General features: G+C 39.0%; 1 protein-coding gene across 9 annotated transcripts in view; it reads right to left on the bottom strand.

The window, feature by feature from the left end:
* Window positions 1-2,034: 2,034 nt before the first annotated feature.
* MRTFB (myocardin related transcription factor B) overlaps window positions 2,035-14,759 on the bottom strand; it is a 450,704-nt gene continuing 437,979 nt past the window's right edge. For all 9 annotated transcript variants that reach the window (XM_088474235.1, XM_088474234.1, XM_088474237.1 and 6 more), the window contains one exon: window positions 2,035-10,448. In XM_088474235.1, the coding sequence (XP_088330361.1) occupies window positions 9,916-10,448 (533 nt within the window). In that variant the 3' untranslated portion in view covers window positions 2,035-9,915. The remainder of the gene's footprint in view (window positions 10,449-14,759) is intronic.

Below are 14,759 nucleotides of genomic sequence, written 5' to 3'. Positions count from 1 at the left end.
CTAAAGGAGACAATACTTCACCTTTTTCAGTGTTGTACATGTTGTGGAATCAATTGCTTATCACTACACTATGTATATTTTTTTCAAACACTTTGAGGAAAACATCATAACAGGGAGAACACCAATAACTTACCCTTGTTAATGCTATTTCTTCAAAGTCCATAGGGTCCACAGGGATCACCATGGGGTATAGTTGGTTGTAGTGAGCCGTGCACCAAACAGTTAAAGCTTTAGTTCCCAGCATGCACCGGCCCTCCTCCACATATACCCCCGCCCTAGCCAGCCAATTTTGTAAGCAAGCCCAAGGCAGGAGTAGGAGAGGAGAGAAGGAAGATCAACCCACTCTAGAAACACTCTCCCCCCAAGGATGAAGGAATCAGTGACCGAGAGAAAAAATACCCAATGAAGCCAGGTGCATCAGGGTTGGCGCGCTGTTGACCCTATGCACTTCGAAGAAAGAGAGTTAACAAGGGTAAGTTATACCATAACTCTTAATTTCTTCTTCAGGGTCCATAGGGCTCACCATGGGGACATCCTAAAGCAGTTTCCTGAAGAGTGGGGATGCTCCTGAGCAGAAAGGAGAATCCTGCGACCTAAGGAAGCATCCTGAGAGGAAAAAAGAATCAAAGGCAATAATAAACCTAATGAAGGTGCGGACAGAAGCCCATGTGGCCACCCTGCACAATTGTCTAGCAGAAGCATTATGGCAATCCGTACATGAAGATCCGACAAACCGGAACCACACACCCGGGATACCACTTTTGGAAAGTAACCATCCAGGTACTGAGGATAACACTGTCCTAAATTAAAGATAAAAATAAAAAGTAGGCATGCAGAAACCCCTAAAACCATAGGATCATCACATCTGGGTGAGCACCCTTAAAAATAAGAGTGCTAAGCTCTGTGACAAATGTGGGCTGAGGAAGGCTTCCTTGCCCCAAGCATCATCATCCTGATCACAGAGCTAGAGAAACCTTTGGCTGTTAAGAGGGATAACTCAAGAGCCACACTGTCAAATACAGATGAGGGAGGTCCGAGTGCAGACAAGGACCCTGTGCTAACAGGTCCGGCCGGAGAGGAAGTAGAAAGGGAGTGTCTATGGAGAGACACCGGGGATTGGTGAACCAGTGGTGCCTGGTGCAGGCTGGAGCTATCAGTATCACTGTGCCACCTTCCTGCTTGAATTTCCGGAGAACCCTTGGGTGGAGGGAAATCGGAGGAAAAAGGTATACAAGATTGAAATTCCATCACACTGCCAGAGCATCCACGAAAGCTGCTGAGGGGTCTCTGGTCCTGGACCTTTAAAAGGTCTTCTAGGTACGGCAGGAATCTGACTCCCTGATGCCTCGGGTAGGCCAACATAACTGCCATTATCTTGGTAAAGACCCGAGGGGCCGTTGACAGACCAAATGGCCGTGCCTGAAACTGGAAATTTCGCTGCAGAACAGAGAACCATAGAAATCGTTGGTGGGATGGCGTAATAGGCACATGCAGATATGCATCCTGAATGTCCAGGGAAACCATAAAATCCCCAGGTTCCATTGCTTGAACGATAGTTCCTATAGTTTCCATACGGAACTTGGGCACCCGGATAAACCTGTTGAGGGATTTGAGATTCAAAATAGGCCGGTGAGACCCATTCAGCTTCTGAATCAAAAAGAGAGTGGGATAGAAACCAGCTCCTTGAAGATCTGAAGGAACAGGTATTACTACACCTGAGTTTAGCAGGGAGTGAATGTGGGTCTGTGCTATATGGCTGCAGATTGCGAAATGTATACGGAAATGCATGTAAAAGTTGTACTCTTTCAGGCACTGCTGACTATAAAGTGTATATAATTCAAAATCAGTAGGAACTGATGCTGCTACTGCGGGGTTCTACTTCATCCTAATCCAGCTCTGACCATTGAGATTACCTTTTATTATGACGAGGGTAGAGTGTCCAGTTACAAAATGAAGAAGACTAGAGTTCTCCGTTAAATTAATGTTAACATTAAAAAAAAAAAAAAAAAAAAAAAGAAGATCAAGGACGCGAACTCAAAAGCAATTTATTTTTATTTTGGAACACAAAAATTGCAGAAAAAATGATGCTCCTAGTCAACAATTAATCAGTAGCTACAACATTGCCACTATGTACAAAATATCCAATGATAAATGTGCTACACATATAAAAAATACAGTATGCATTACATATATACACTGTGCAAAACATCTGGCATTCGAACATGATAATATGGAAATGATTGCAGGGGGTGCAAACTGCAAATACGAAGGCATCAAAACTTGTCATAGAAAGGCAATACATGAATGGGCCCTGAACAAATCCACACAGTCATCGTTCTAAAATTTTACACAGGTTTTGCAGTTCCTAAAATCAGTGAGGTCACTGTGGTACTTTCATGTCCAGCAAAATGAGCCACTAGCAAAATAAAAATAATCAGCAACTTCACAACATCCCTTCTGCAAGCAACATTAGAGACAGTTGTATTAGTTCTGGTAACTGTTCTTATGAAGGTATTAAAAAAAATTACTGCAAAAAATATATTACATAAACAAAACTAATATATAACAGACCTTCAAAGTAACTCCCTTTGGCAATATAGCTATCAATGTTTGTATTTTGGAGGGGGGGCACTAGTTAAACTGGTTATGGCTAACATCTTTTCCAAGTTGTTTATAAAGCATTCTTAAGGGATTACAAGAAACTGTCCCTTTCTACACCACTTTCACCTGCCACATCATCTGCTGCACTTCCAATGGTCTTAGGGTGGGTACACACCTAAACGACCGGAAATCGCACTGATGTTCAGGGCGATTTGCCTTCACCCTGGACATCGCATGAATGCCTGTACACACTGCACAATTTAATGAACGTCGGAATGATTACTTGTTCCGTTCCTCATTAATATGTATGGCGCAGCGTGCGATATCATGTGATTATCTATGCAGCAAAGCCAATCACACAATAACGCATGCGACCAGCGGGAGCGCGCAATAGTGCATACACACTAGACGATATACACGATTTCTCGTGCCTATACGCCAAATCGTGCCGATATCATCCTAGTTCGTGTAGCAGACTTTGGTTGCAGGTCCCTGGAGATATTAGACATCTTAGAAACACCTTCAGACACCTGCAAATAAACTCTTGAGACAATGACCAAAGTCCTGAAGACTTGCGTAAGAAAGGAGATTTATCAGGGGAGAAAATAATATGTCAAATAGAGTCTTTAAACCTTCATTAATTTTTAATAAAGAGCAAATAGGGAAAGGATCTATTTAGAACTGCTGAAGACACACTTTGGCGTTCACAATCATTTTGTTAAATTACGTAAAATACTACCAAAAAGCTGATATGTCCAATGTGACTGGTGAGAATCACCATAACTAATGTGCACCTTCTATTCAACAAAACGGCGTTGTAAGCAATGTGTAGTAACATCACAACTTCATTTAAAGCTAACGGTAGTTGGAGCAAGCTTACTTTTCAACAGAAAAGCAAAGTAATTTAAAGGTGATTGCACATAACTGAATAGGAGAGCACTGTAAGCTTCCAGAACATTATTTATTAACATTTTCTGTTGCGCTTTACAATTAAAGGTCCCTTTTTCATTAAATTACAACAAAGCTCGGCTACCTCTAAAAAAGCATGTACAACGTACTAGGCACACCATATAAAAATTACTGGGGTAATCAAACAGGGAGGGAAGGTACTCTAGAACACACGCAACTAACTTTGTGACAACACAATGCTTTCATTTGATCTGCAGCCAAAGTTGGAGCATCTGTGACAAGTTTACAGGCATGGACATTCTGGCTGTCCAATACATACTTGCCTACTGTCCCGTATTTTGGGAGATCTTCTGGACTCCCGAGAGCGTAGGCCACTCTCCCAGATCTGAACTTTGATAACACAATTTTCTTCTAATCACATAATTGCGCAGCGTGGCCATAAAAATGTGAATAGCGTGGTCACACTCACCCGTTCAGGTCCAAAAGTAGGCAAGTATGGTACAATAGGTAGGGAAGGCAGAATATAGTACTAGCTTTTTTCCTGAGAAGCAGAAACACACAGATGTGTAAGCTTGACATATGAAATTGGGAACACACCAGGTAAACAGAGATGTTCCCTTATTAATCTTTTCTGAGCAAAAATCAAGGGATGTTTAATAATTCTCCTGTAATTTCATTAAGCCACAGTTTTACCGGAGAGTTTAGAAATCGGATTCAGATGGATTTCAACAAGACTAACTCTCCTGCAAGAGACCTTTTCTGTATGATTTAATAATTAAATTGAGGAGCAAATGAGCAGTAAAACTTAGGTTCGAATTTCATGTTGATTTAATAATGAAGTTTTGTGACACATTACGGTCTTAAATATATCAATGTTTCCCTATTCAGTTAATTGTTATACTTTCATCTTAAAATAACCTTCCCTTAACCCCTTACAAAAATATTTGCCATCAATGGCACTTCCTTTTTACTCAGATAACTGAATAAAAGCAGAAACAGACAGACATCGCATCTGTTAGTGTTTCCGAAAAGATCACAAAAAATGGAGAAGTTCCCAATTTGTTTTTTTTGCCTTGTGCAGTGCACAAGACTTTAATTATAAAATCATCAAGGAAACCTCTAAATATACAAAAGCATAAGCATGCAATTTGTGTTTTTACTCATCATTTCGGACTGAATTAATTTTTTTTAATGAGATTTAAGTTAACTTTAAATAAAAGAAATTTCATGAGGCTTAAAATCATTATACCATTAGTGCTAAATATTATAAATCTTACTAAAAATTATAGAAATGTTATCTGTGTCAAAAACCTAAAATACCTCTATACAAAGGAATTTAATTTGATAAGAATTAAAAAAAAAAAAAGAAGGATTCAGAAGGAAGGGATCATATATAGAGAAATCTTCCAAGTTTCTGTAATGCACCATTGAAGAATAGATAAAGTAACTGTCAAGAAAGAATTGACATTGTCCTAAAATGTTTAAGTATTAATTATATGTAAATGGACCAAGATCGATTGATTTATATCGTGATATGCAATATGTCTGGCTTACCCCTTTTCCCTTCTGTATCCCCATTTCTTTGTATTAAACTTTCAATAAAAACTATTATTAAAAAAAAAGAAACAATTGATAGTGTTTGCAGGAAGCCCCATACTAAATGGGTCTAAGATTCCACTTCCAATTGTGTCCACTGTTTAAACTAGAGCTGTGCGGGTTCGGTTTTATTCCGTTCCTATCGCCAAATTATCGTAAATTCGGATTAGTTCGGACTTCTCTTTTTGGCTATTCAAAACACGTGACAGCCAATATGATGCCGTTTTTGAGATCTGAACAAATCCGAGTAAAACCAAACTGCACATCTCTAGTGTAAACCACTCCATGAAACTGTTATAGTTGTGTGGATTCATGAATCTGAAAGGCATGTAGGGTTATCATACGAAAGTCTAGTAGGTAATGGTTTTAACAATATTGGATAATCTAATAACAGAGGCTGCACGCAAACCAACATAAACTATTTTTATACTGGTATAAGACGTCGTGCAATCCATTTTACAAATAATTCATCTTTCCATTAAGTTTAAAAACAATATGTTGTAAGTCTATGCTCTTAAGGGCTTGTTCAAATCTTTTTAACCTTCATCTGGATTTTATGTTTGTAAACGTATAAATTCATCAAGTACAATAAAAACAAATGTAGCTGCTTCCAACTTTGTGGGCGCATTGTATTGCAATCTTTGGAAATCATTAAACTGCTTTTATTCTGCATACTATTATCCAATTAATTCTACTGCAATGGAGTTTTAAAGCTAGGTACAATCATACTTGAGATGCGGATCTTCTTAAAATTACACTCATGACAAAGTCCTGATGAACATGCAGATTCATGCATACACACTATTACAATCTACCGTGCGATCTGTGGTCCTCATCACCTGAAACCATCTGCTGAAAAGGTTGTGACTGCAGTATCAGCAGAAGTAGTGGACAGAACAGTCGTAGTGCCTACACACATCCAGGTGTGTCTGACATTGTACCATTGAATATTAGCACGCCAGTAAAAGCAGATTTTCAGATATGATAGTTTTTTTCTGATAAAACATGATCGCCGGTGCATACACACTCTTGTATAGGTGTGTTCCTACCTTAAGCAAAAACATGATAGCTGCCAAACAACTATTTGCATATAAGGTGGGGGTATTGGTGTGTTCATCAGGCATGCACCATAATTAGTGTGAACATAGTTTCTTAGAAATTCTAAACATTTAGTCTAATTCAGGAACTTTTTAATTTTATAAAATAAGCTAAGCCAATCAATTACATCAAGAAATTGACTTCCACAATTTTCACACTAACTAAAACAAAACTCAAATAGAAATGTTTAGATATGGGATGACCAAAGGTTTTTTTTTTTTTTGTGGTATGACAAACTGTACTACAAGCACTCTGTTTGCCCTGAAAGTAGCTGGCTCTACGACAATATGGATGATATATAACATTATTTTTATTGGATCTGGAGAGTCTATACTGGCCCTACCTCAGGGGACAATACATAAATGTAGCTGATATTAAATACAATAACAAAACAAATAAACACAGCAAGATGGTTAAGGGCCCCATACACGGTGCGATATGCACCTTGCAATGCGACGGCCGATCCGATGGCAGACATAGCGGGCGGTCCCCACTCACGGAGCGATCGGGTGGCCGACCGCCAGGTATGTTGGCACCCCCCTCCCCAACCCACACAGCGCTGCATGGGATCGTACATCGCTCTCCCAGATTAACTGAACATGCAGAAAGATCTGGAGGAGTGATGTACAATCCCACGGGAGCGCGCACTAGCCGATATCCCACCCACACAAGGAACTATATAGCAGCGATATTGTTCCAATCCATCGGATCGGCTGCTGGATTGCACCGTGTATGGGGGCCTTAAGAGACTTCCTTCACTAGAACAAATAAAAAACTTCAGGTTGTAGATCACTATACCAGAGTAGAACAGATGTTACAGGGCAGATTTAATGGCCAATAAAGCAACATCTACATGACAATCTTACAGATCGTTTTAGAAAGTACAGTAGTTGGTATTAAATAGAAAAGGATAGCATTGCGAAACAAAGCAGCAAAACTGATGCAAGCTATGCTCTAGCCAAACATTAACATATAAATAAGCCACTGCCTACGCATACATTCCAGCAGGCACAGACTGGACACTTCTGATATTGTATTGTATATCCGTCTTTGGAAGCCATTTGGGAAGCTTCCGTTTATGTCCTTGACTGTGGTCTTTAGTTACGGCTCTGGCTGGCGCCACAGCACCTAGACTTTTTGGTGCCCTGTGGCAGAGAGAGCATTGGCGCATAACCCTAGTTACGGCCCTGGTATCAGCCATTTTTGTTTTGACCCGCTAATTGCACTTCTGTAGCATATATGATGTAAAAAGAACATGGGAAAAGTGTATTGATTTACAATTCGTGTCACAAAACCATCAAATATGTTTATAGTGTAGTATGCTGTGTAAAGATTATAAAACATGGACACTAAATTATATATATTTTGCCTTGTCCTCCAATGAATTCTTATAGATGGATATACTGACGTGTCTGACAATCAGATTAAACTGTGCAGTTCTAAAAATAATCTTTGAATTATACCCAATACATGCATAGCTGTGAAATCCTGTCACACTAACAAAACTCCCTTTGCATCTATATAAAGAGTGTTGCTTCCATATTGTTAGTAGGCTATAATATAAAGCATTTTCTATCACTACATTGAAACAGATTCCCTTTCATGTCTAGAAGATTTAGCCTGCCTGGCTAGGGTTTAGGTTTCTTATTTCTTAATAACATGCCCTTAATTATTAAGAACCGCTAGAATATTTTAGTTTCAGACTAGACAAATGAATTAGCAAAGTCATACTTCAAGAAATATAGACGTTGCCTTCTTCTGTAAAAAGTTATTACATTGACATTTCTGCAATTGGATTTGTGTTGTTTACACAGCATCTACTAGTTTAGATACCGGGTAAAAATAATTTTCAATTTACAAAAGCATTTGACGTGAAACGGATTATACACTGTGACACACAGTAGACAAAGCAAATCTATCTCTCCTTAATTTCTAAAAAAAAAAAAAAGGACAGTAAAAGGAAATACGGGGCTTCACCTAAATTGTAGACCAAAAAAAGCAATATCTGATTATTACCTGTGCTGGCAGTATTTCACCCTCACTATAATGCAACATACTTAATAAAAGCTCTGGATATGTTATTCAACATTTTATAAAAGCAAAAATACATGCTGCATAAATTCAAGTAATGTGAATTGCTGATATTTATTTTAATTTTACGCATTTCTCTATCTCTTACAAGTTGATCATGGGATTACTTTGTTGTCTTAGATTTTAAATTCATGTTCTGGTTTTAGTAAGATTACTAAAGCAAAAGAAAAAAAAAAATTTGCAATATGCCACACCATAAAGTCATTAATCTTATACGACTAAAGTCTTCTCCATGGTAATGTTAATTAAACTTCCTGGAATCATAAACACCTTCTTTAGAACTATTAATATTTCCTTATAATACTGTATTGCCCCTCCCCAAAGAGCTTACAAAAACTAGTCTATAATCACATCACGAAACCTATGTATATACATTTTTTTTATGGAGGGGAGAATTTAATGTCTCCCATTAGTGAATAGAAAAAAAAAAATCTGTAATAAAATGCTCTTTAAAAACAATGTGTGTGGCTATGGTATATTTGCCTTCATATAGAATTTTGCCCTCCTGTTACATGCAGAAATAGCATATTGCTATTCTTAATCAACAATAAAACCAGTCTGCGATTTTTTAATTTACAATTTAATTTCAATTCATATACTTGATAATAACTACATGGCTTATCTTTTTTTTTTAAATATTTTATATACATTTTTATTTTTGTTGCAGTCTGTTCTAGATTGTAAATGCTTTTTCATGTATCCTGACAGAATTAAATCATTATACAGGCTATCATCTGTGTTTTGGTGTGTTTCACTTTGAGAAAGCAAGAATTGTGCGCTCATGTGTAACTGATAATCTCTTCTTAACTATTGTTTAATACATTTTTGTACAGTATATTTACAGCATGTTTTGGAAAGGAGGTCTAAAAAAATCCCTTTAATCCGTTACAAAAGAAAAAAATATAAGGCAATAAAAAATAAAACAAAGCAACAAAACGTGTAAAGGTTCATTAATAGAAAACTACATAAAATGTCTACATTACTTATGAACCCAAAGTTTTCCAGCCACAAAACTACAGTTCTGTGATGCTATATTAACAACTTTACAGGTTTGAAACTCAACAGACTTAGTTGGGTATATGAACTATACACTGTGTAGATCATCATTTATATGGTACCAGGGATAAATCTCCAGTCTGTATACGCTTGTGAAAATTGTGAGTATGAACCCTGAACCAGTCAGCGCTTTGCCATATAATCATATTGGCTCAGCCTGTTCACAGGAACAGTCAAGTGCAGCTTTGAATATTAAGGAGACAACAAAATAATGAAAGATTACCACAAAATAAACACGTTAAAAACACTGAATCTAATATAGTTTTCTGTACAAATACCCCACTGAGCAATCAATCTCACATCTTTCAAATCCCCAAATGCGTCAAGATCTAAGCTGCATTGTTAACCTACCATTACTGGTAACCTTTTTAGATTTATGTTTTTGCTGTACAGTGTAGTGTCTCTCCCTAGTGGCCCATCAGTGACACACTTGGAAATGCAGTGCAGTTAAATGCTGCAGATCTCTTTATATTCTGCTGTTTGGTGTAATTGCTACAATTACACCAACCATACTTCCAGCCTGTTTTCAAAGTGAAATCTCACTTTGAGATCTACGGTAATCTATTAGTCCCATTGCAACTGCAAGTCATTAGTGTCCAAAAAGTCAGTGGAGAACATGCTTGGTATAGTAGAGCTTAAAGGAGTAAGAGAAGAGGCAGAATTGGGCATTGTAATGTCCAGCCACTCCATGTTATCCAGGTTTGTGTCTTGAAGGTCCAGAGATAAACAGCTGTTTGCAGTGAATGGTGTGTCCGTTGTCTCCATTGGTGTGGAATCATGGTCCAGTATGTTGTGATGCTGGAGAAGATCATTGTTCAGATCATCTATCAAAGAAAATGCATCTTGGCCATCACTATGCCTTTCTAGATGAGGAATGTTAGTTCCTGGTGGTAAGGTTCCTTCTAAAAATGCCTCCAAATGGCTTTCTAAGCTAATCGATAGACTATTTGTTGGTTCCAAAGACAGTGGAGGTGCTACATGAATCTGCGGTGGAGGCCTCGACACCACTGTGTTCACTGGCATGGTGGTGACACTGGCAGTAACTGGTCGCATCTTTGATATAGGAGAAGGCTCTTCTTTTATAAGAGGGGAAATCTCTGGAAAATGAAATACACAGTTAAAGCATAGCATAATAAAGAAATGTTATAAAAATAACAATACACAGCATGAAGTATTGTAAAATAAAAGACAACAAAAGGTCACATACTATCTTGTTCACAAATAATATTAACAGTACAATACCTGCAATAATAGTTTAAAGCAGGAGCACACTGGTTTCAAAACAAATATAACTGAATACATGCTGCTAAAGGTTTTTTTTACGCCAAACCATACTCATGAATGAATAAAACAAAATACAGAAATATGGTATGTATTGATTTTCAGGATAATTTAGTGTTACCAGACATAATAGGCATCCGTATTAAAGTTCCTAATGATATTCTAAAAATGAAACCACATGTTATGGAATCGGTATGTAATGCCACCAGATGTATTGCCGGCGGACTAAATACCAATGCTGGAAGCCCGAACCATCAGGATCGCAACTGGGGCTGGTAAGTACCCTAAGTCTCCCCCCTCCACCCCTAACCCTACCTTAGTGGTGCCTAACCCTAACGTCTCCCTGGTGATGCCTAACCCTAACCCCTCCTTCCCGCACCCTAAACCTGACCCTCCAGGGGGGTGTCTAATCCTAACCTCACCCCAGTGGCGCCTATCCCTAACCACTTCCCCCCTTCTGCTAGCCTAACACTAACCCTCCCTAAGTCATCCCCCCCGCGGCTAAAAGCTAAGTGTCCCGGCTTAGCCTTTGTTTGGGATATCGGGCGCTGGGATTTCGGCGTCTGGCTAAAGATAGGCGTCGGTATCCTGATGTCCGGCATTCTGGACACCGGTAAATATACTGCATCCCCATATAAGATATGTAATCTTATGTTGGAGATGGAGTACTTGGATTCACAGACAGTAGCACCTGATGGCTAATCTAGTGACCACTATACAATGATATAGCATTGTGGTAACTGCTATTAATTACAGTGACCATTCTGGGGGCCTCTATCCACACAAAGATTTCTAGTGTCCAATATACAATATAGTGACAAAATAGCATTCTAGTGACCAAAGGGGTATATTTACTAAAGTGCAGGTTTATAGAAGTGGCGTTATTGCCCATAGCAACCAGATTCTACTTCTTTATCTAGCACCTTCTAAAAGATACTAGCTAGAATCTGATTGGTTGCTTTGGGCAACATCTACACGTCTATAAACCAGCACTCTAGTAAATATACCCCAAAGTGTTGAACCTGCACTGCAAGTGTTCACAATGTAGGCCAATCTTTAAATACGGTGCTGCCTGTCAGTAACTGTACTTAGTAGCAGGGGCGGATTGAGCGTTTACTTCATCAGGAAGATTCCCGGTGGGCCGAGGCTACTCTGGGCCACCTGTCGCATGTGGCCCCGCCGCCAGTAGCACGCCATCCAGCCTTCCTGCATGACAGGCAGCCCGCCAGCGCCTGTCATAGCAAGATGGCCGGGCCGGCTAATCTGCCCACAGAGGAGCGGACATCGCGAGAAGCACTGGAGATATGATTAATTGTGCTGGGACTGGGGAGACCCTTCTGACAATATACGTGTGTTCAAGCTCATATTCTTCCATTTATAGCTGCCGGTGGGACCTCTACTGAGAGAAGCTGGTCTTTATACTATATACACCTTGTATGTATTCTAACGAAGAATATGGAAGTTGAACTGTAGAGAGAACACCCGGGTACCGAGCTCACAGCTTGTCTCCTGTCACTAACAGTCGACACCCTCATTATGCTGCTGTATAAGTGTATAATTTAACAGTTATTGCCAAGTGGAGGGGCACAGTGTGTATCGGCACACTAGGCTAGGAATTTTATGTTCTTAATTACTACAATGGATCTCTGTATCACATTGTGCTATTGACTTGGCTGTGACTACAGAAATCACAGCAGGTTCTAAATGTATGGGCGGAGGGTGTGAGGGATTTAATATTGTTTCACTCTTCCTCTTTAGATGTGTATATCTACTGACCTATCTTTGAATTGGTCATATTGTATCTACTTTATGTAACATATAAATTCTACAATATATATATATATATATATATATATATTATATATACACACACACAAATATAATATGTGCGTGTACTATATATATATATATATATATATATATTGCACCAAAAACAAAGGCGGCACTCGGAGACTGGAATAACATGTAACACCCTCAACAGAGGGACTTTATTGAGTCGACGTTTCGGGGTCTTTCTGAGGAGGGCACCGGAGCAAGGACGGACTACGTGTCCAGAGGCACAGCGTGGAGGAGTGCCGGAGGATTGTTTTTCTTTATATATATATATATATATAATTTTTTTTTTTTTTTTTTTGTCTACTTATGTGTGTGTGTATTGGATTCATGCATGTCCCTTATGCCTATGGTTAGTGGCATATATATATTATATAGCTTATTGTGTATGGCCAGATTGACACATGAATGCTTTTGCTTTGCTGCAGTTGGATGTTTGAGACCACTGACAAATACACCTGATTCATACATGGAGCACGGTTGCAGTTGGTGTCATGGTATAGGTTACAATTTATATATTACTATATACTGGTGGAATGCACAGCATAGCTACAAAGTAAACTGTAAGAATGTCTTAAAATTATAAATGCAGCAGTCACAGTAATATGATAAAATTATTTCAAAATACTGTACAATACACAAGTGATGCTAATATACAGTATAAATGCCTGTAGATATTACTATTAATGGTGAGTTCCGATGTAAATCCCTATAATCAATAATTAATTAGGAAAACATGTGTATTATAAAGAATAATATATCCTGCTGTAAATTATACAGTTGTGTTAGAAGTCATTTAATTTCTTGTTACAAGTATAAAATGCACTTAGCCTGCAGCCTTTTGTCTGTGTGGGGATGTAGGAGGGTTAGGTTCAGGCACCACCAGGGGGACTTAGGGTTAGGCTGTGGAGAGGGGGGGGTTAGGCAGTACTGGGGGAAGGTTAGGGTTAGGCCCCCCCATGGGAGGGTTAGGTTTAGAGTGTGGGTTAGGTTTAGGTACCCCCGAGGGACTTAGGGTTAGGCACCACACTGGAAGTTTTAGGGTTAGGAACCACCAAGGGAGGGTCAGCTGGCTTACCTGCCCCGTCAGGATTCTTCTTTTTCGGGCTTCTGGTGTCAGTATTTCACCCGGCGGCTAACCATATTCATACCCAAACCGTCTGTGAATAGCTTTATAATATCATAGTAGGGGATATATACTGTCCCATATTTTATATAGAGTACAATATAAAGGTCATTGTCATGCAAAGGTATTTTTTTTTAAGTTACTTTTATATATGTGTTTGGGAAATAAATTTAAATACACAAGAGCTAAATGTGGATCTAGGTTTCCTTGGGCCATACAGTATATGTGTAGAGTGTTAGGAGGAAGTGGTTGAATTACTATATACAGTTTTTGGCAGTAATCTATACGTTTTAGATGAACCAGATTCAAACAATTCACTAATTTTAACTCGTGTGTCAGAGGAGGAGCTGTTCTATCAGACCTCTGGATCTGTTGCATCCTCCCCCATGTGGCACCCTGCTCAGCTGTGTTACCATAAACTGCCTAATGGGAGGGGGCCGATCCTGGGTAACTGACTAACTGCTCCGACACAGACAGTCTACTTATTGCAGCTCCACTCCAACTAGTGTTAAGTATTCCCTAGGGGGTATATTTAACTAAAGATACAGTTTTTAGAAGTGGAGATGTTGCCCATGGCAACCAATCAGATTCTAGCCATTATCTTCTAGAAAGTGCTAGATAAATGATAAGGAGAATCTGATTGGTTGCTATGGGCAACAACTCAACTTCTAAAGTCTAATAGCTGCTATTGCTTGGTGAGTCATTAAAAGCTCTGTGCAGCTAAGACCTAACCCAGTTAATAAACATAGCAATGATCATGTGAATATTTATAGTGTAAGACTGGCCAGAAGGGGAAGACTTGGGCGTGTGTTGGTTGGCTAAACATGTATTGCAACTAACATTCCTAACATATAGCTTGAAGTAGCTAAAATTTAAAAAAATATATATTTGATGAGTGCAGAGGATCAAATATCATCTCAGTTTTACTTTCTTAACTACAGCACAATACTTGCTAACCTTTTTTGTGTATTAAGTCCGGCTATAGTAACATGCTCTGCCTTTGGTTGGTGTAACCCCGCCTACCTTTACTTGTTGCTTTAGCCTTGCCCATCACTGATGTCTCCAGTTACAGTGATGTAGTAACCCCCACCTACTTTGATGTTGGCTCTGCCTACAGTTGATTTGGTCCCGCCCATGTGGGGCCACTTCTACAAATTTTTCCAGGACC

This window comes from Taudactylus pleione, unplaced genomic scaffold, assembly GCF_031769625.1.
Source record: "Taudactylus pleione unplaced genomic scaffold, aTauple2 ptg000149l, whole genome shotgun sequence".
NCBI classification, from domain to species: Eukaryota; Metazoa; Chordata; class Amphibia; order Anura; family Myobatrachidae; genus Taudactylus; species Taudactylus pleione.
Note: the sequence above shows the minus strand (reverse complement) of the source record. Positions and strands in the feature narration are given on the sequence as shown.